We start from the raw sequence: 21,090 nt of genomic DNA on the forward strand, positions 1-21,090 counted from the left end.
CTTCCAGGTAACTAGCTGGTTACTAACTAACTAACTAACTAACTAACTAACTAACCACAATGATGACACACTCTGTCAGGACATGTATAGGAGGGCTTCCAGGTAACTAGCTGGTTACTAACTAACTAACTAACCACAATGATGACACACTCTGTCAGGACATGTATAGGAGGGCTTCCAGGTAACTAGCTAGTTACTAACTAACTAACTAACTAACTAACCACAATGATGCCACTCTGTCAGGACATGTATAGGAGGACTGCCAGGTAACTAGCTAGTAGCTCATTAGCCACAGGACTGCCAGGTAACTAGCTAGTAGCTCATTAGCCACAGGACTGCCAGGTAACTAGCTAGTAGCTCATTAGCCACAGGACTGCCAGGTAACTAGCTAGTAGCTCATTAGCCACAGGACTGCCAGGTAACTAGCTAGTAGCTCATTAGCCACAGGACTGCCAGGTAACTAACTAGTAGCTCTAGACTGCCAGGTAACTAACTAGTAGCTCATTATCCACAGGACTGCCAGGTAACTAACTAGTAGCTCATTAGCCACAGGACTGCCAGGTAACTAACTAGTAGCTCATTATCCACAGGACTGCCAGGTAACTAACTAGTAGCTCATTATCCACAGGACTGCCAGGTAACTAGCTAGTAGCTCATTAGCCACAGGACTGCCAGGTAACTAGCTAGTAGCTCATTAGCCACAGGACTGCCAGGTAACTAGCTAGTAGCTCATTAGCCACAGGACTGCCAGGTAACTAGCTAGTAGCTCATTAGCCACAGGACTGCCAGGTAACAGGTAGCTCTGCCAGGTAACTAGCTAGTAGCTCATTAGCCACAGGACCAGGTAACTAGCTAGTAGCTCATTAGCCACAGGACTGCCAGGTAACTAACTAGTAGCTCATTAGCCACAGGACTGCCAGGTAACTAGCTAGTAGCTCATTAGCCACAGGACTGCCAGGTAACTAGCTAGTAGCTCATTAGCCACAGGACTGCGAGGTAACTAGCTAGTAGCTCATTAGCCACAGGACTGCCAGGTAACGAGCTAGTAGCTCATTAGCCACAGGACTGCCAGGTAACTAGCTAGTAGCTCATTAGCCACAAGACTTCCAGGTTGGTGAAACTAACTAACGTAGTCCATATTTCAGAACTGATTCAGATTGATGCCGTGTGAAGTGTTTCTGGGTATTTAATCCCTCCGTCCGTCTCCAGATGAGGTCCCGGTCTCCGCCACCCCGGTGACAGCCTACTACCACGGCTGTATGGACGTCAACGTCAACGCTCGACTGTTAGACTTCGACGAGGCGGACACTAAACACAACAGCATTAAGTCCCACTCCTGCCCCCCTGTCTCGCCCCCCAAAGACACTCTCTGACGACCCCCCCTACCACCACCACTCACCCTACAGGAAGTGACCTCACAGCCAGGTCGACCAATCAACCCCACTTCTCTGTCCTGAGGCCCAAATCTGTGTATATGATCCTCTACCTAATGATTAGGAGGAGGGGGAGGGAGGGAGGGGGGTAGGGAGGGAAGAAAGGAGTGGGGGAGGGATGGGGAGAGGGGAGAAAGGGGGAGGGAGGGGGGAGTGAAAGGGAGAAAGGGGGAGGGAGAGATGGTGGGTGGACTTGCACAATGCAGTCATTTCTGTTTATTTAGTTTCCTGCACTCTTTGTTAGACTGTTTTTGAAGGTTTCATATTTTTCATTGGACACTTGTCCATCACCCTCACCATCACCCCACCATGGTTTGTATTGCCGGGAAATAAACACCAGGCTCTGTTCCTGTGAAGAAGAGGAGTTACCAAAACATGTTGCCATGGACACTGACTGTTCCAGCATCACTGGTTCTGTTGCCATAGACACTGACTGTTCCAGCATCACTTGTTCTGTTGCCATAGACACTGACTGATCCAGCATCACTGGTTCTGTTGCCATAGACACGGACTAATCCAGCATCACTTGTTCTGTTGCCATAGACACTGACTGATCCAGCATCACTGGTTCTGTTGCCATAGACACTGACTAATCCAGCATCACTTGTTCTGTTGCCATAGACACGGACTGTTCCAGCATCACTTGTTCTGTTGCCATAGACACTGACTGTTCCAGCATCACTTGTTCTGTTGCCATAGACACTGACTGTTCCAGCATCACTTGTTCTGTTGCCATAGACACTGACTGTTCCAGCATCACTGGTTCTGTTGCCATAGACACTGACTGTTCCAGCATCACTGGTTCTGTTGCCATAGACACTGACTGTTCCAGCATCACTTGTTCTGTTGCCATAGACACTGACTGATCCACTTGTTCTGTTGCCATCACTGATCCAGTATCACTTGTTCTGTTGCCATAGACACTGACTGTTCCAGCATCACTGGTTCTGTTGCCAGGGGTTCCATAGACATGTAGTGAAACAGCTGAGCTATGGAAGGTTCTGATACAGTGGAATGACCTGGGATACATGGTTCTGGTATATACAGTAGGAAGTTTACATACACTTAGGTTGGAGTCATTAAAACTTGTTTTTCAACCACGCCACAATTTTCTTGTTAACAAACTATAGTTTTGGCGAGTCGGTTAGGACATCTACTTTGTGCATAACACACGTAATGTTTCCAACAATTGTTAAAAGACAGATTATTTCACTTATAATTCACTGTATCACAATTCCAGTGGGTCAGAAGTTTACATACACAAAGTTGACCGTGCCTTTAAACAGCCACAGCTCCAAAACCGCCATAAAAAAGCCTGACTACGGTTTGCAACTGCACATGGGGACAAAGAGCGTACTTTTTGGAGAAATGTCCTCTGGTCTGATGAAATAAAAATAGAACTGTTTGGCCATAATGACCATCATTATGTTTGGAGGCTTGCAAGCCGAAGAACACCATCCCAACCGTGAAGCACGGGGGTGGCAGCATCATGTTGTGGGGGTGCTTTGCTGCAGGAGGGACTGGTGCACTTCACAAAATAGATGGCATCATGAGGCAGGAAAATTATGTGGATATATTGAAGCAACATCTCAAGACATCAGTCAGGAAGTTAAAGCTTGGTCGCAAATGGGTCTTCCAAATGGACAATGACCCCAAGCATACTTCCAAAGTTGTGGCAAAATGGCTTAAGGACAACAAAGTCAAGGTATTGGAGTGGCCATCACAAAGCCCTGACCTCAATCCCATAGCAAATCTGTGGGCAGCACTGAAAAGCGTGTGCGAGCAAGGAGGTCTTCAAACCTGACTCAGTTACACCAGCTCTGTCAGGAGGAATGGACCAAAATTCACCCAACTTATTGTGGGAAGCTTGTGGAAGGATACCCATACCATTTGACCCAAGTTAAACAATTTAAAGGCAATGCTATCTGATAGGTAGTTGAGTGTATGTAAACTTCTGACCCACTGGGAATGTGATGAAAGAAATAAAAGTTGAAAGAAATAATTCTCTATACTATTATTCTGACATTTCACATTCTTAAAATAAAGTGATCCTAACTGACCTAAGACAGGGATTGTTTACAAGGATTAAATGTCAGGAATTGTGAAAAACTGAGTTTAAATGTATTTGGCTAAGGTGTATGTAAACTTCCGACTTCAACTGTATGTAGATGAGATAGATTGAATAGATATGTACCACATACAGGGTGATTTCTGGTTCTCACTTTTGTCTCTCTCCCTTTCTTCAGACACCCCAATGGTTAACTGTATATAAAAACATGCTCACTTTAATATATAAGTTAAACGTAGTTGTTTTTGTTGATGGATTGAGTGTTTTTTTGTGTGTTTATTTGAACAGAAGTAATCCCAAAGCATACTTGCTTTGGTACGAAAAACTGTGGTTGTGTCTGAAATCTTTCTAGCCTACTGCTTCTAATCAAATCAAATGTATTTATTAAAGCCCTTATTACATCAGCTGATTTCTCAAAGTGCTATAAAACCTCAAAAAGCAAGCTAAAATGTACTAACCATACTACGTACGGATATACTAGTAAAACGCAGTATTAGAGGTTAAACAAATATCAACAATACTTGACAGGAAAGAAGCAGCGGACCCTAGCGGCTGTTCGGTCAGTTTCTGACGGACGTTTTATGGTGTGACACAACATACCGGGAAGTGCCATTTTCGTTTGTCAAACTGAACCAATGCTACTAGCCAGCAGCTGACAAAATGAGTTTGTTTTTGGCCAAATTGTCATGCAAAAGGGACATAGACGAGGTAATAAAAACGGTCGCCGAAAAGGTTTTAGTTCTTCGGTTTGGAAGAGATGAAGACTCGGTCTGCCTGCAGCTTGACGAGATTGTAAGTAGCTAACATTAGCATGTGTAGCTAGCTGGCTAACTAGCTAGCTCTACCAGCTAACTACTCCAATATTGTGGCCAGTAAACATTGACATGTATGTCAGTCGTTACCAATATTTACAACAACACTGTCATTGTAAAAAAATGTTGTTTTTTAAAAACGTTTGTCTGTCTGAATCGTAATGACAGTGTTGTCATTCTTTTGCCAGCTGTCCAAAACCTCCCACGACCTGAGTAACATGGCGTCTATCTACATCGTGGATGTGGACTCTGCTCCCGTCTACACGAGATACTTCGACATCAGCTACATCCCGTCTACCGTCTTCTTCTTCAACGGACAACACATGAAGGTTGATTATGGGTGAGTGGTGAGGAAGATGGCCTACAACTGGACTCGGGCGCTAGAATACCACTGGTTGATAAAACAGTGTTAGTTTCAGTGAGTTGCAACACACTCTCCTTTTAATGTCATAGTTGTGGGTACTCCTCATATTAGCTACAAACCATTTCCCCTTTGTAGGCCTATAGTTAAAACACTGTTGTCCCTATACAGGTCTCCAGATCACACCAAGTTCGTGGGCAGTTTTAAGAACAAGCAGGACTTCCTGGATCTGATTGAGGTGATCTACAGAGGAGCTATGAGAGGGAAGATGATCGTCAAGAGTCCCATCGACCCTCGGAACATCCCCAAGTACGACCTGCTCTACCATGGGATCTAACCCCATCACGACCTGCTCAACCATGGGATCTAACCCCATCACGACCTGCTCAACCATGGGATCTAACCCCATCACGACCTGCTCAACCATGGGATCTAATCCCATCACGACCTGCTCAACCATGGGATCTAACCCCATCACGACCTGCTCAACCATGGGATCTATACCCATCACGACTTGCTCAACAATGGGATCTAGATTTCACCATGATTCGTCACCCTTCAGCACGGTTTGAGCCCTCAAGCAGCATATGTTGTCTGTGGGCCTTCAGCACGGTTTGAGCCCTCAAGCAGCATATGTTGTCTGGGGGGCCTTCAGCACGGTTTGAGCCCTCAAGCTGCTGACAATTCATTGGAAAAGAAAGCGTCTGACCAGCACAGAACGGATTGGCCCAGCCTGGACAATTGTGGTATTGGCGTTATCAAGAGACCCCACTGCAGCTGGCGCCATCTCACTTCACCATTCATACCGATGTCGTGTTTAGTGAAACTGTCCATAACGTGAGGGTTCCTAGGGAAATAGATCTCTATAAGAGACACAGGTACATGTCATAGTGGACAATCCTTTAGTTCATTCAATGAAGACTCGTTGACAGCTGGACATTTCTTGTTGCCTCTTGTTTATAGTGGGAATGCTGAATCTAATGTGTGTTTGGTGACAAGGTCTGACCCCTTGTTTATAGTGGGAATGCTGAATCTAATGTGTGTTTGGTGACAAGGTCTGACCCCTTGTTTATAGTGGGAATGCTGAATCTAATGTGTGTTTGGTGACAAGGTCTGACCCCTTGTTTATAGTGGGAATGCTGAATCTAATGTGTGTTTGGTGACAAGGTCTGACCCCTTGTGAAATGTGTTAATAAATGTGTCACTTCAAATAATGTTTGTTTCATCTCTACTGTTTCACCACAATAAATGTAATAAGGCCATTCACAGTGCTGGAGATAAGCCCAGACAGTGTTAGATGTCCTTGTATTATCTAAGCCCAGGCACCAGACAGTGTTAGAGGTCCTTGTATTATCTAAGCCCAGGCACCAGACAGTGTTAGAGGTCCTTGTATTATCTAAGCCCAGGCACCACAGACAGTGTTAGAGGTCCTTGTATTATCTAAGCCCAGGCACCAGACAGTGTTAGAGGTCCTTGTATTATCTAAGCCCAGGCACCACAGACAGTGTTAGAGGTCCTTGTATTATCTAAGCCCAGGCACCAGACAGTGTTAGATGTCCTTGTATTATCTAAGCCCAGGCACCACAGACAGTGTTAGAGGTCCTTGTATTATCTAAGCCCAGGCACCAGACAGTGTTAGAGGTCCTTGTATTATCTAAGCCCAGGCACCAGACAGTGTTATAGGTCCTTGTATTAACTAACCACTTGACAAAATGTACATGGATCAATAATGTAAAAGCCCATTTCATACAGAATGTTACAAACTGGACTTACATTTAGTAACTGACTTTGAAGAGGCTGATTGGGTCTAAATGAGCTTTTGGTGTTCATGAGATATATTACCCAGAGTTGTGTGGTGACCAGTAGATATATTACCCAGAGTTGTGTGGTTACCATGAGATATATTACCCAGAGTTGTGTGGTGACCATTAGATATATTACCCAGAGTTGTGTGGTTACCATGAGATATATTACCCAGAGTTGTGTGGTGACCATTAGATATATTACCCAGAGTTGTGTGGTTACCATTAGATATATTACCCAGAGTTGTGTGGTTACCATGAGATATATTACCCAGAGTTGTGTGGTTACCAGTAGATATATTACCCAGAGTTGTGTGGTTACCATGAGATATATTACCCAGAGTTGTGTGGTTACCATGAGATATATTACCATGAAATATATTACCATTAGATATATTACCATGAGATATATTACCCAGAGTTGTGTGGTTACCATGAGATATATTACCCAGAGTTGTGTGGTTACCATGAGATATATTACCCAGAGTTGTGTGGTTACCATGAGATATATTACCCAGAGTTGTGTGGTTACCATGAGATATATATTACCCAGACTTACCCAGAGTTGTGTGGTGACCATGAGATATATATTACCCAGAGTTGTGTGGTTACCATGAGATATATTACCCAGAGGGAATTGTTGATAATGCTGTACATTTTTTATTCTAGATAACATTTTATTTGTAAAAATGTGCCAAAAAATAATGCATTTTACATAAATGTCTTTAGTATTTTACAGATAGTAAGATGAAAAAAATGACCTGGAGTGTCTTAACAAAATGAAACTAAATATTTACCTGGAGTGTCTTAACAAAATGAAACTAAATATAATAGGATGACCTGGAGTGTCTTAGCAAAATGAAACTAAATATTTAGGATGCCCTGGAGTGTCTTAGCAAAATGAAACTAAATATTTAGGATGCCCTGGAGTGTCTTAACAAAATGAAACTAAATATTTACCTGGAGTGTCTTAGCAAAATGAAACTAAATATTTACCTGGAGTGTCTTAGCAAAATGAAACTAAATATTTACCTGGAGTGTCTTAGCAAAATGAAACTAAATATTTAGGATGACCTGGAGTGTCTTAGCAAAATGAAACTAAATATTTTAGTGGCAAAATGAAACTAAATATTTACCTGGAGTGTCTTAGCAAAATGAAACTAAATATTTACCTGGAGTGTCTTAGCAAAATGAAACTAAATATTTACCTGGAGTGTCTTAGCAAAATGAAACTAAATATTTAGGATGACCTGGAGTGTCTTAGCAAAATGAAACTAAATATTTACCTGGAGTGTCTTAGCAAAATGAAACTAAATATAATAGGATAACCTGGAGTGTCTTAGCAAAATGAAACTAAATATTTAGGATGACCTCATCCAGTTTCCAGTAAAAATGTATTTGCGTGAATTAGACGTGTCTTTCTGACCGTAAGATAAATACTCAATTCCCACTGTACTCCTGTACTTCACTGGTGTTGTGAGGTCTGATCTGTGCTGTCAGTAAGGCCTGGCGATGCCTCTCCTGTTGTGAGGTCTGCTCTGTCCCACTGGTGCTGTCAGTAAGGCCTGGTGATGCCTCTCCTGTTGTGAGGTCTGATCTGTGCTGTCAGTAAGGCCTGGTGATGCCTCTCCTGTTGTGAGGTCTGATCTGTGCTGTCAGTAAGGCCTGGTGATGCCTCTCCTGTTGTGAGGTCTGATCTGTGCTGTCAGTAAGGCCTGGTGATGCCTCTCCTGTTGTGAGGTCTGATCTGTCCCACTGGTGCTGTCAGTAAGGCCTGGTGATGCCTCTCCTGTTGTGAGGTCTGATCTGTGCTGTCAGTAAGGCCTGGTGATGCCTCTCCTGTTGTGAGGTCTGCTCTGTCCCACTGGTGCTGTCAGTAAGGCCTGGTGATGCCTCTCCTGTTGTGAGGTCTGATCTGTCCCACTGGTGCTGTCAGTAAAGGCCTGGTGATGCCTCTCCTGTTGTGAGGTCTGATCTGTCCCACTGGTGCTGTCAGTAAGGCCTGGTGATGCCTCTCCTGTTGTGAGATCTGTCTGTAATCTGCCTCTCCCGTTGTGAGGTCTGATCTGTGCTGTCAGTAAGGCCTGGTGATGCCTCTCCTGTTGTGAGGTCTGATCTGTGCTGTCAGTAAGGCCTGGTGATGCCTCTCCCGTTGTGAGGTCTGATCTGTGCTGTCAGTAAGGCCTGGTGATGCCTCTCCTGTTGTGAGGTCTGATCTGTCCCACTGGTGCTGTCAGTAAGGCCTGGTGATGCCTCTCCTGTTGTGAGGTCTGCTCTGTCCCACTGGTGCTGTCAGTAAGGCCTGGTGATGCCTCTCCTGTTGTGAGGTCTGGTCTGTGCTGTCAGTAAGGCCTGGTGATGCCTCTCCTGTTGTGAAGTCTGATCTGTGCTGTCAGTAAGGCCTGGTGATGCCTCTCCTGTTGTGAGGTCTGCTCTGTCCCACTGGTGCTGTCAGTAAGGCCTGGTGATGCCTCTCCTGTTGTGAGGTCTGATCTGTGCTGTCAGTAAGGCCTGGCAATGCCTCTCCTGTTGTGAGGTCTGATCTGTCCCACTGTGCCCCCTGCTGCGGGTCACCATACTGAAGGTGGTGGGTGGTTTAGGACTCAGCGTTTTGGAGAAGAACCTGAACACAGACTCCATGCAGACAGATGGAGCCGCGTCATGACTCTGTGTCCCAGCTGACATCTGAGGGCATCCTGCTTTCAGTGACCCCACCGGCTGGTTCAGGGGTTTGGAGCTCAGTACCCACCTAAAAGGGAACGTGTTATGGAATGTGCAATGTAAAAGAGAATATATTGTCAATTACTTCCCTGGTTATATAAAGACACCTCCTAGAGCGTGTCCTGACTTCCCTGGTTATATAAAGACATCAACCCACCTCCCAGAGCGTGTCCTGACTTCCCTGGTTATATAAAGACATCAACCCACCTCCTAGTGCGTGTCCTGACTTCCCTGGTTATATAAAGACATCAACCCACCTCCCAGAGCGTGTCCTGACTTCCCTGGTTATATAAAGACATCAACCCACCTCCTAGAGCGTGTCCTGACTTCCCTGGTTATATAAAGACATCAACCCACCTCCTAGAGCGTGTCCTGACTTCCCTGGTTATATCAACCCAAGACTTCCCTGGTTATATAAAGACATCAACCCACCTCCCAGAGCGTGTCCTGACTTCCCTGGTTATATAAAGACATCAACCCACCTCCCAGAGCGTGTCCTGACTTCCCTGGTTATATAAAGACATCAACCCACCTCCTAGAGCGTGTCCTGACTTCCCTGGTTATATAAAGACATCAACCCACCTCCCAGAGCGTGTCCTGACTTCCCTGGTTATATAAAGACATCAACCCACCTCCCAGAGCGTGTCCTGACTTCCCTGGTTATATAAAGACATCAACCCACCTCCCAGAGCATGTCCTGACTTCCCTGGTTATATAAAGACACCTCCTAGAGTGTGTCCTGACTTCCCTGGTTATATAAAGACACCTCCTAGAGCATGTCCTGACTTCCCTGGTTATATAAAGACACCTCCTAGAGCGTGTCCTGACTTCCCTGGTTATATAAAGACATCAACCCACCTCCTAGAGCGTGTCCTGACTTCCCTGGTTATATAAAGACATCAACCCACCTCCTAGAGCGTGTCCTGACTTCCCTGGTTATATAAAGACACCAACCCACCTCCTAGACCTAGAGCGTGTCCTGACTTCTCTGGTTATATAAAGACACCTCCTAGAGTGTGTCCTGACTTCCCTGGTTATATAAAGACACCAACCCACCTCCCAGAGCATGTCCTGACTTCCCTGGTTATATAAAGACATCAACCCACCTCCTAGAGCGTGTCCTGACTTCCCTGGTTGTATAAAGACATCAACCCACCTCCTAGAGCGTGTCCTGACTTCCCTGGTTATATAAAGACACCTCCTAGAGCGTGTCCTGACTTCCCTGGTTGTATAAAGACATCAACCCACCTCCTAGAGCGTGTCCTGACTTCCCTGGTTATATAAAGACATCAACCCACCTCCCAGAGCGTGTCCTGACTTCCCTGGTTATATAAAGACACCTCCTAGAGTGTGTCCTGACTTCCCTGGTTATATAAAGACATCAACCCACCTCCCAGAGCGTGTCCTGACTTCCCTGGTTATATAAAGACACCTCCTAGAGCGTGTCCTGACTTCCCTGGTTGTATAAAGACATCAACCCACCTCCTAGAGCGTGTCCTGACTTCCCTGGTTATATAAAGACACCTCCTAGAGCGTGTCCTGACTTCCCTGGTTATATAAAGACACCTCCTAGAGCGTGTCCTGACTTCCCTGGTTATATAAAGACACCAACCCACCTCCTAGAGCGTGTCCTGACTTCCCTGGTTATATAAAGACACCAACCCACCTCCTAGAGCGTGTCCTGACTTCCCTGGTTATATAAAGACATCAACCCACCTCCTAGAGCGTGTCCTCAGCCACTCCCGGCCCACCGCGTCCAACGGCTGGTGCCACAGGCTGTGGGAGGAGTCCAGGAAGGCCGCCGCCCACACCTGCCCCACCACTTGTTGTGGGCGTCGGCACAGCAGGTCCACGAACGCCAGGCCTCCATAACCGTGCGCTACCACGACGACACGCCGGGAGACGCAGCGCGACACCAGGAGGTCCCAGACGCGGTGAACGTGCTCCTCCGGAGTCTCCCCAACACCTCCTCCCTGGTTGGGGTTCATCAGGAGGACAGAGCTGCCCTCTTCTAGGACCCTCTTCACGTAGGGGATCATGCTGCCTCTTTCCAGACCTCGGCTGGCAGCAGCCCTCCAGCTCCACAGCCCACAGCGCATCGTTCCCCGGTCCTGGACCACCACCAACAGGGTGGCAGGGCTCTCCAGGGCCCCAGGGGAGAGGTACACGTAGCCCTGGCTGGGGGCTCCTCGGTGGGGGCTAAAGTAGACCCTGTGGTCCCCTTGCCCCTGAGGCTCTGCTGGAGGAGGGAGGTAGACCCCCTTGCTGAGAGATGGAGGAGGGAGGTAGACCCCCTTGCTGAGAGATGGAGGAGGGAGGTGGAGCCTGAAGAGGTGCAGCTGCTCCTCCAGGAGAGAGTGAACGTGTTGGGTGACGTGGAGACATAAGGCCTGGTCCTCTCTCTGGGCGGCGTCTGGGTCACAGCTCCGCTGGAACATGAAGGGCTCCTGGGTGACCCGGTGACACAGACGCCCGTCCGAGGTGAAGCGATAGGGGAAGATTGAGGGAGGGGAGACAGTCTGACCCCCCTGGCTCTGGGTCTGACCCTGGCTCTTAGCGGTGTCCAACATTAACTCCATCCTGGTGCAAAGCATAAAGAGAGATGTCAAACACTGGGCCAACTGATCCCGTTAGTCTCTAGCCTGGGAGTATTGAGGAAGGGCTATCTGATCCAGTTAGTCTCTAGCCTGGGAGTATTGAGGAAGGGCTACGTCTAGCCTGGGAGTATTGAGGAAGGGCTATCTGATCCCGTTAGTCTCTAGCCTGGGAGTATTGAGGAAGGGCTACATCTAGCCTGGGAGTATTGAGGAAGGGCTATCTGATCCCGTTAGTCTCTAGCCTGGGAGTATTGAGGAAGGGCTACGTCTAGCCTGGGAGTATTGAGGAAGGGCTATCTGATCCCGTTAGTCTCTAGCCTGGGAGTATTGAGGAAAGGCTACATCTAGCCTGGGAGTATTAAGGAAGGGCTACGTCTAGCCTGGGAGTATTGAGGAAGGGCTACCTGATCCTGTTAGTCTCCAGCCTGGGAGTATTGAGGAAGGGCTATCTGATCCAGTTAGTCTCTAGCCTGGGAGTATTGAGGGAGGGCTATCTGATCCCGTTAGTCTCTAGCCTGGGAGTATTGAGGGAGGGCTATCTGATCCTGTTAGTCTCTAGCCTGGGAGTATTGAGGGAGGGCTACGTCTAGCCTGGGAGTATTGAGGAAGGGCTACGTCTAGCCTGGGAGTATTGAGGAAGGGCTACATCTAGCCTGGGAGTATTGAGGAAGGGCTACATCTAGCCTGGGAGTATTGAGGAAGGGCTACATCTAGCCTGGGAGTATTGAGGAAGGGCTACGTCTAGCCTGGGAGTATTGAGGAAGGGCTACGTCTAGCCTGGGAGTATTGAGGAAGGGCTATCTGATCCCGTTAGTCTCCAGCCTGGGAGTATTGAGGAAGGGCTACCTGATCCTGTTAGTCTCTAGCCTGGGAGTATTGAGGAAGGGCTACCTGATCCTGTTAGTCTCTAGCCTGGGAGTATTGAGGAAGGGCTATCTGATCCCGTTAGTCTCTAGCCTGGGAGTATTGAGGAAGGGCCAACTGATCCCGTTAGTCTCTAGCCTGGGAGTATTGAGGAAGGGCTATCTGATCCTGTTAGTCTCTAGCCTGGGAGTATTGAGGAAGGGCTATCTGATCCTGTTAGTCTCTAGCCTGGGAGTATTGAGGAAGGGCTACGTCTAGCCTGGGAGTATTGAGGAAGGGCTACGTCTAGCCTGGGAGTATTGAGGAAGGGCTACGTCTAGCCTGGGAGTATTGAGGAAGGGCTACGTCTAGCCTGGGAGTATTGAGGAAGGGCTACGTCTAGCCTGGGAGTATTGAGGAAGGGCTACGTCTAGCCTGGGAGTATTGAGGAAGGGCTACGTCTAGCCTGGGAGTATTGAGGAAGGGCTACATCTAGCCTGGGAGTATTGAGGAAGGGCTACGTCTAGCCTGGGAGTATTGAGGAAGGGCTACGTCTAGCCTGGGAGTATTGAGGAAGGGCTACGTCTAGCCTGGGAGTATTGAGGAAGGGCTACATCTAGCCTGGGAGTATTGAGGAAGGGCTACATCTAGCCTGGGAGGAAGGGCTACATCTAGCCTGGGAGGAAGGGCTACATCTAGCCTGGGAGTATTGAGGAAGGGCTACATCTAGCCTGGGAGTATTGAGGAAGGGCTACATCTAGCCTGGGAGTATTGAGGAAGGGCTACATCTAGCCTGGGAGTATTGAGGAAGGGCTACATCTAGCCTGGGAGTATTGAGGAAGGGCTACATCTAGCCTGGGAGTATTGAGGAAGGGCTACGTCTAGCCTGGGAGTATTGAGGAAGGGCTTCGTCTAGCCTGGGAGTATTGAGGAAGGGCTATCTGATCCCGTTAGTCTCCAGCCTGGGAGTATTGAGGAAGGGCTACCTGATCCTGTTAGTCTCTAGCCTGGGAGTATTGAGGAAGGGTTACGTCTAGCCTGGGAGTATTGAGGAAGGGCTATCTGATCCCGTTAGTCTCCAGCCTGGGAGTATTGAGGAAGGGCTACCTGATCCTGTTAGTCTCTAGCCTAGGAGTATTGAGGAAGGGTTACGTCTAGCCTGGGAGTATTGAGGAAGGGCTATCTGATCCCGTTAGTCTCTAGCCTGGGAGTATTGAGGAAGGGCTATCTGATCCTGTTAGTCTCTAGCCTGGGAGTATTGAGGAAGGGTTACGTCTAGCCTGGGAGTATTGAGGAAGGGCTACGTCTAGCCTGGGAGTATTCAGGAAGGGCTTCGTCTAGCCTGGGAGTATTGAGGGAGGGCTACGTCTAGCCTGGGAGTATTGAGGAAGGGCTACCTGATCCTGTTAGTCTCTAGCCTGGGAGTATTGAGGAAGGGCTACCTGATCCCGTTAGTCTCTAGCCTGGGAGTATTGAGGAAGGGCTACGTCTAGCCTGGGAGTATTGAGGAAGGGCTACGTCTAGCCTGGGAGTATTGAGGAAGGGCTACGTCTAGCCTGGGAGTATTGAGGAAGGGCTACGTCTAGCCTGGGAGTATTGAGGAAGGGCTATCTAATCCCGTTAGTCTCTATCCTGGGAGTATTGAGGAAGGGCTACGTCTAGCCTGGGAGTATTGAGGAAGGGCTATCTGATCCTGTTAGTCTCCAGCCTGGGAGTATTGAGGAAGGGCTATCTGATCCTGCTAGTCTCCAGCCTGGGAGTATTGAGGAAGGGCTACGTCTAGCCTGGGAGTATTGAGGAAGGGCTATCTGATCCCGTTAGTCTCTAGCCTGGGAGTATTGAGGAAGGGCTACGTCTAGACTGGGAGTATTGAGGGAGGGCTACGTCTAGCCTGGGAGTATTGAGGAAGGGCTACGTCTAGCCTGGGAGTATTGAGGAAGGGCTACGTCTAGCCTGGGAGTATTGAGGAAGGGCTACGTCTAGCCTGGGAGTATTGAGGAAGGGCTAGATCCCTGGGAGTATTGAGGAAGGGCTACCTGATCCTGTTAGTCTCTAGCCTGGGAGTATTGAGGAAGGGCTATCTGATCCTGTTAGTCTCCAGCCTGGGAGTATTGAGGAAGGGCTATCTGATCCTGTTAGTCTCCAGCCTGGGAGTATTGAGGAAGGGCTATCTGATCCTGTTAGTCTCCAGCCTGGGAGTATTGAGGAAGGGCTACCTGATCCTGTTAGTCTCTAGCCTGGGAGTATTGAGGAAGGGCTACCTGATCCTGTTAGTCTCTAGCCTGGGAGTATTGAGGAAGGGCTATCTGATCCTGTTAGTCTCCAGCCTGGGAGTATTGAGGAAGGGCTATCTGATCCTGTTAGTCTCTAGCCTGGGAGTATTGGGCTATCTGATCCTGTTAGTCTCCAGCCTGGGAGTATTGAGGAAGGGCTATCTGATCCTGTTAGTCTCTAGCCTGGGAGTATTGAGGAAGGGCTATCTGATCCTGTTAGTCTCCAGCCTGGGAGTATTGAGGAAGGGCTATCTGATCCTGTTAGTCTCCAGCCTGGGAGTATTGAGGAAGGGCTATCTGATCCTGTTAGTCTCCAGCCTGGGAGTATTGAGGAAGTAGGCACATTGTTATTTGTTTTCAGGGATCATTTTACATTTCATGTAAGCCTGGGAGTATTGAGGATAAAGATGAGCAGAAATGACTGTATTAAATTATACAAACACTGAGCTATATTGTACGCTGTGATTTTTGTGGGGTAATTATATAATTTTATGCTAATACAATTGTTCCATTAATGTGTGGCTAAAGAGCTCCAGCCTGGGAGTAAACGCCATTGGATTGGAGGAAGGGCTATCTGATCCTGTTAGTCTCCAGCCTGGGAGATTGAGGGTGGGTTTGGGTCCAAATCTGAGCAGAGAATCCTGTTAGTCTGGTGCTGGATCTTTGAGCCTGGGAGTATTGGGGAGGAAGGGCTCTGCTGATCCTGTTAGTCTCCAGCCTGGGAGTATCCTGGGGCCCCGGAGCTTCCGCTGGTCCTGGGGCTGTTCTGATCGCTGGTCCTGGGGCCCCGGAAGCTTCCGCTGGTCCTGGGGCTGTTCTGCTTCCGCTGGTCCTGGGGCTGTTCTGCTCCGCTAGTCCTGGGGCCCTGGGAGTATTGCTGGAAGGGCTATCTGCTTCCGCTGATCCTGTCCTGGGGCCCCGGAAGCTTCTTGGTCCTGGGGCTGTTCTGCTTCCGCTGGTCCTGGGGCTGTTCTGCTTCCGCTGGTCTGGGGCCCCAGCCAGCTTCCGCTGGCCTGGGAGTATTGAGGAAGTGGTCCTGGGGCTGTTCTGCTTCCACTGGTCCTGGGGCTGTTCTATTCCGCTGGTCCTGGGGTTTTCAGGGATCATTTTGGTCCTGGGGCTCCATTTCGCTGGTCCTGGGGCTGTTCTGCTTCCCTGGTCCTGGGGCCCCGGAAGCTTCCGCTGGTCCTGGGGCTGTTCTGCTTCCGCTGGTCCTGGGGCTCCGGAAGCTTCCGCTGGTCCTGGGGCTGTTCTGCTTCCGCTGGTCCTGGGGCTCCGGAAGCTTCCGCTGGTCCTGGGGCTGTTCTGCTTCCGCTGGTCCTGGGGCTCCGGAAGCTTCCGCTGGTCCTGGGGCTGTTCTGCTTCCGCTGGTCCTGGGGCCCCGGAAGCTTCCGCTGGTCCTGGGGCTGTTCTGCTTCCGCTGGTCCTGGGGCCCCGGAAGCTTCCGCTGGTCCTGGGGCTGTTCTGCTTCCGCTGGTCCTGGGGCCCCGGAAGCTTCCGCTGGTCCTGGGGCTGTTCTGCTTCCGCTGGTCCTGGGGCTCCGGAAGCTTCCGCTGGTCCTGGGGCTCCGGAAGCTTCCGCTGGTCCTGGGGCTGTTCTGCTTCCGCTGGTCCTGGGGCCCGGAAGCTTCCGCTGGTCCTGGGGCTGTTCTGCTTCCGCTGGTCCTGGGGCTGTTCTGCTTCCGCTGGTCCTGGGGCTGTTCTGCTTCCGCTGGTCCTGGGGCCCCGGAAGCTTCCGCTGGTCCTGGGGCTGTTCTGCTTCCGCTGGTCCTGGGGCTGTTCTGCTTCCGCTGGTCCTGGGGCCCCGGAAGCTTCCGCTGGTCCTGGGGCTGTTCTGCTTCCGCTGGTCCTGGGGCTGTTCTGCTTCCGCTGGTCCTGGGGCCCCGGAAGCTTCCGCTGGTCCTGGGGCTGTTCTGCTTCCGCTGGTCCTGGGGCTCCGGAAGCTTCCGCTGGTCCTGGGGCTGTTCTGCTTCCGCTGGTCCTGGGGCCCCGGAAGCTTCCGCTGGTCCTGGGGCTGTTCTGCTTCCGCTGGTCCTGGGGCTGTTCTGCTTCCGCTGGAAGCTTCCGCTGGTCCTGGGGCCTGGGGTCCCCGGAAGCTTCCGCTGGTCCTGGGGGTCCTGGGGCCCCGGAAGCTTCCGCTGGTCCTGGGGCTGTTCTGCTTCCGCTGGTCCTGGGGCTCCGGAAGCTTCCGCTGGTCCTGGGGCTCCGGAAGCTTCCGCTGGTCCTGGGGCTGTTCTGCTTCCGCTGGTCCTGGGGCTCCGGAGCTTCCGCTGGTCCTGGGGCTGTTCTGCTTCCGCTGGTCCTGGGGCCCCGGAAGCTTCCGCTGGTCCTGGGGCTGACTGCTTCCGCTGGTCCTGGGGCAAAAAAGCTTCCGCTGGTCCTGGGGCCTCTGCTTCCGCTGGTCCTGGGGCTGTTCTGCTTCCGCTGGTCCTGGGGGAAGCTTCCGCTGGTCCTGGGGCTGTTCTGCTTCCGCTGGTCCTGGGGCTAAGCTTCCGCTGGTCCTGGGGCTGTCTGCTTCCGCTGGTCCTGGGGCCCCGGAAAAATCCTGGGGCTGTTCTGCTTCCGCTGGTCCAATGCTTCCGCTGGTCCTGGGGCTGTTCTGCTTCCGCTGGTCTTAAAAACCGGAAGCTTCCGCATTGCTTCCGCTGGTCCTGGGGCTGTTCTCTCCGCTGGTCCTCTGGCTGGTCCTAAAAGCTTCCGCTGGTCCTTGAATGGCCTGGTCCTGGGGCCCCAGTCTCCTGGGGCCCCGGAACTCCTAAAACCCCATTGAATGGTCCATCTCAGTCTCTGGACTGGTCCTGGGGCCCCGGAAAAACCCCTGGTTGAATGGCCGCTGGTCCTGGGGCTCCAGATGTCGGTCCTGGGGCCTTTGTTAAGGGCATCATGAACTCTCCAAGTACCAGGACATTCTAGCCCCAAAAAAACTGGTTGCCTCTGTCAGGTAAAAACTTGTCTTATTGAAAGATCCATCTTGGGGACAGTAAACCCAAGACATTCCAAAGAAAACCACCAAAAATCAACATTTTGCAATGGCCATCTCAGTCTCTGGACTTAAAAACCCCATTGAATGGCCATCTCAGTCTCTGGACTTAAAAACCCCATTGAATGGCCATCTCAGTCTCTGGACTTAAAAACCCCATTGAATGGCCATCTCAGTCTCTGGACTTAAAAACCCCATTGAATGGCCATCTCAGTCTCCGGACTTAAAAACCCCATTGAAAGGCCATCTCAGTCTCTGGACTTAAAAACCCCATTGAAAGGCCATCTCAGTCTCTGGACTTAAAAACCCCATTGAAAGGCCATCTCAGTCTCTGGACTTAAAAACCCCATTGAAAGGCCATCTCAGTCTCTGGACTTAAAAACCCCATTGAAGGCCATCTCAGTCTCCGGACTTAAAACCCCATTGAAAGGCCATCTCAGTCTCCGGACTTAAAAACCCCATTGAAAGGCCATCTCAGTCTCAGGACTTAAAAACCCCATTGAAAGGCCATCTCAGTCTCTGGACTTAAAAACCCCATTGAAAGGCCATCTCAGTCTCTGGACTTAAAAACCCCATTGAAAACCTTTGAATTGCAGAAAAGTTCATAAACACATTTCATACAGTTATTTTAAAAACTCTCATCTTTATACCAAGGGTGTCAATAATTTGGAACCACATTGCAGATATCCTAAACAAGGGTGTCAATAATTTGGAATTTTGTATATCCTAACCAAGGGTGTCAATAATTTGGAACCACACTGTATATACTAACCAAGGGTGTCAATAATTTGGAACCCCACTGTATATACTAACCAAGGGTGTCAATAATTTGGAACCACACTGTATATACTAACCAAGGGTGTCAATAATTTGGGACCCCACTGTATATCCTAACCAATAACAGGTCAAACGGTTTGCGTTACCATTTAGTTAATTGAACTATGATTTATTTTTGCGTTGGATTTATCAGTTAATTTATCACCATGGCTACTGGCTAACAGCATCCCTCCTCACCAAAACATACCTGGCTAAAGTGATGCGTTGTGGCACTCGTCAGCCCCAAAAACAGTCGCTGTGTGCGTTCTGGCGACCAGTTGTAATCCAATAACCCAAAGAAGCCAATGAGAAAAGGCACTAAACGTTACTTTCCTCTCGACTGAATATTAGTAATGACCGCGCCGACGACGCTTTGACAGATGGACGCCACAAACGAAAAGCGACGCAACCCCCCATCTATAGGTCAAAGGTGCATGACATAGTGCGCGAGTGGCATGGAAAAGACGCGTGACATCATCAGTCACAAGACACAAATATATGTTGTTTTTTTTTTTTTTTTTTTTTACATTCTATGTTTAACTTAGAGATAACAAGCTTTAACCACACAGAGATGCTTTTATTTAAAATATTAGGTTTTATTGTACACTTAATTCACACTTTATTACTGAGCAATATGATATGGCCATTGCAGGACTGTCATCTTTATCCACACATTGGCAATTGTTCCACCATGAATGTATTCTGAAGTATATGAGTTTGCATGTTGCTAGATCTTTCTCCATGTCTGCCGGGTGCTGTGAGCGTGTGTGATGATGGTTGGTGGCTTGTATCCAAATGACCTTTCGCCGTGTTGATCCCGTCTACTTGTCTGTCTACCCCTGCTGTCATACAGGGGGTCGGACCTCCGGGTGCCACTGCAGGAACACAGGGTCAGAGGTCAGAGATTAGGGACAAGGTCAAGGAGTGGTTGATGAGAGGTGTTGTGGTCAGAGAGCATGACGGACTAGAAAGGGTTCCCGCTACCAGGATAAATACGCCTGGTCTGAAAACACGCTATGCTTTTTACATGACTGGGCAGGGGCACTGGCATCAGTGGGCCTGGGAGGGCATTGGCCCACCCACGTGGGAGCCAGGACCAACCAATCAGAATGACATTTATCCCCACAACAGGGCTTTATTATATACAGAAATACTCTTCAGTTCCATCAGCTGTCCGGGTGGCTGGTCTCAGACGATCCCGCAGGTGAAGAAGGTGGATGTGGAGGTCCTGGCCTGGCGCGGTTACACGTGGTCTGCGGCTGTGGAGGTCCTGGGCCGGCCTGGTTACACGTGGTCTGTGGATGTGGAGGTCCTGGGCCGGCCTGGTTACACGTGGTCTGCGGCTGTGAGGCCGGTAGGATGTATGGCCAAATTCTCTAAAATGATGTTTTTCTCTGCTGTGGTAGAGAAATTAACATTAAATTATCTGGCCACAGCTCTGGTGGACATTCCTGCAGTCATTATGTCAATTGCACACTCCCTCAAAACTATTGACATCTATGGCATTGTGTTGTGTGACAAAACTGCACATTTTAGAGTGGCCTTTTATTGTCCCCGGCCCAAGGTACACCTGTTTAATGATCTTGCTGTTTAATCAGCTTCTTGATATGCCACACCTGTTTAATGATCTTGCTGTTTAATCAGCTTCTTGGTATGCCACACCTGTTTAATGATCTTGCTGTTTAATCAGCTTCTTGAAATGCCACACCTGTCAGGTGGACGGATTACTTTGGCAAAAGAGAAATGCTCACTAACAGGAATTACTCTATGCTCGCTTTGAGGCAAGCAACACTGAAGCAGGCATGAGAGCATCAGCTGTTCCGGATGACTGTGTGATCACGCTATCCGTAGCCGATGTGAGTAAGACCTTTAAACAGGTCAACATTCAGGAGGCCGCAAGGCCAGGCGGATTGCCAGGACGTGTACTCCGAGCATGCGCTGACCAACTGGCAAGTGTCTTCACTGATATTTTCAACCTCTCCCTGTCTGAGTCTGTAATACCTACATTTTTCAAGCAGACCACCATAGTCCCTGTGGCCAAAAACATTAAGGTAACCTGCCTAAATGACTACCGCCCCTGGCACTCACGTCTGTAGCCATGAAGTGCTTTGAAAGGCTGGTCATGGCTCACATCAACACCATTATCCCAAAAACCTAGACCCATTCCAATTTGCATACCGCCCCAACACATCCACAGATGATGCAATCTCTTTTGCACTCCATGCTGCCCTTTCCCACCTGGACAAAAGGAACAGCTATGTGAGAATGCTATTCATTGACTACAGCTCAGTGTTCAACACCATAGTGCCCTCAAAGCTCATCAATAAGCTAAGGACCCTGGGACTAAACACCTCCCTCTGCAACTGGATCCTGGACTTCCTGACG

At 49.3% G+C, this 21,090-nt stretch overlaps 2 protein-coding genes and 1 long non-coding RNA gene across 11 annotated transcripts; 2 read left to right on the forward strand and 1 right to left on the reverse strand.

The window, feature by feature from the left end:
* Positions 1-274: 274 nt before the first annotated feature.
* LOC124028847 lies at positions 275-888 on the forward strand. The gene is made up of 3 exons (XR_006837662.1): positions 275-456; positions 638-789; positions 845-888. It is a non-coding gene; the product is annotated as an uncharacterized LOC124028847 (long non-coding RNA).
* Positions 889-4,068: 3,180 nt separating this feature from the next.
* Positions 4,069-5,885, forward strand: LOC124028848 (thioredoxin-like protein 4B). 2 transcript variants are annotated; one of them, XM_046340769.1, is made up of 3 exons: positions 4,069-4,293; positions 4,502-4,653; positions 4,846-5,885. In XM_046340769.1, exons 1-3 carry the CDS (start codon positions 4,162-4,164, stop codon positions 5,009-5,011), a joined length of 450 nt encoding a protein of 149 aa, XP_046196725.1. In that variant the 5' UTR covers positions 4,069-4,161; the 3' UTR covers positions 5,012-5,885. The 2 variants fall into 2 exon arrangements, with proteins under 2 accessions (XP_046196725.1, XP_046196726.1); XM_046340770.1 differs by having other exon boundaries at positions 4,159-4,293; positions 4,482-4,653.
* Positions 5,886-7,235: 1,350 nt separating this feature from the next.
* Positions 7,236-19,094, reverse strand: si:ch73-41e3.7 (uncharacterized protein LOC572312 homolog). 8 transcript variants are annotated; one of them, XR_006837668.1, is made up of 7 exons: positions 18,914-19,094; positions 11,489-11,777; positions 10,914-11,455; positions 8,998-9,225; positions 8,561-8,729; positions 7,613-8,478; positions 7,236-7,550 (listed from the first exon to the last, which is right to left on the reverse strand). XR_006837668.1 is itself a non-coding variant. In XM_046340771.1 (4 exons), the coding sequence occupies exons 2-4, from the start codon at positions 11,774-11,776 to the stop codon at positions 8,651-8,653; spliced, it is 1,170 nt and encodes a 389-aa protein (XP_046196727.1). In that variant the 5' UTR covers position 11,777; positions 18,914-19,094; the 3' UTR covers positions 8,529-8,650. The 8 variants fall into 8 exon arrangements, 2 of the variants coding, with proteins under 2 accessions (XP_046196727.1, XP_046196729.1); XR_006837667.1 differs by having other exon boundaries at positions 7,613-7,726; positions 7,848-8,478; positions 10,914-11,777; XR_006837666.1 differs by having other exon boundaries at positions 7,649-8,478; positions 10,914-11,777.
* Between the last annotated feature and the right edge of the window lie 1,996 nt (positions 19,095-21,090).

Source organism: Oncorhynchus gorbuscha, unplaced genomic scaffold, assembly GCF_021184085.1.
Source record: "Oncorhynchus gorbuscha isolate QuinsamMale2020 ecotype Even-year unplaced genomic scaffold, OgorEven_v1.0 Un_scaffold_4902, whole genome shotgun sequence".
NCBI classification, from domain to species: domain Eukaryota; kingdom Metazoa; phylum Chordata; class Actinopteri; order Salmoniformes; family Salmonidae; genus Oncorhynchus; species Oncorhynchus gorbuscha.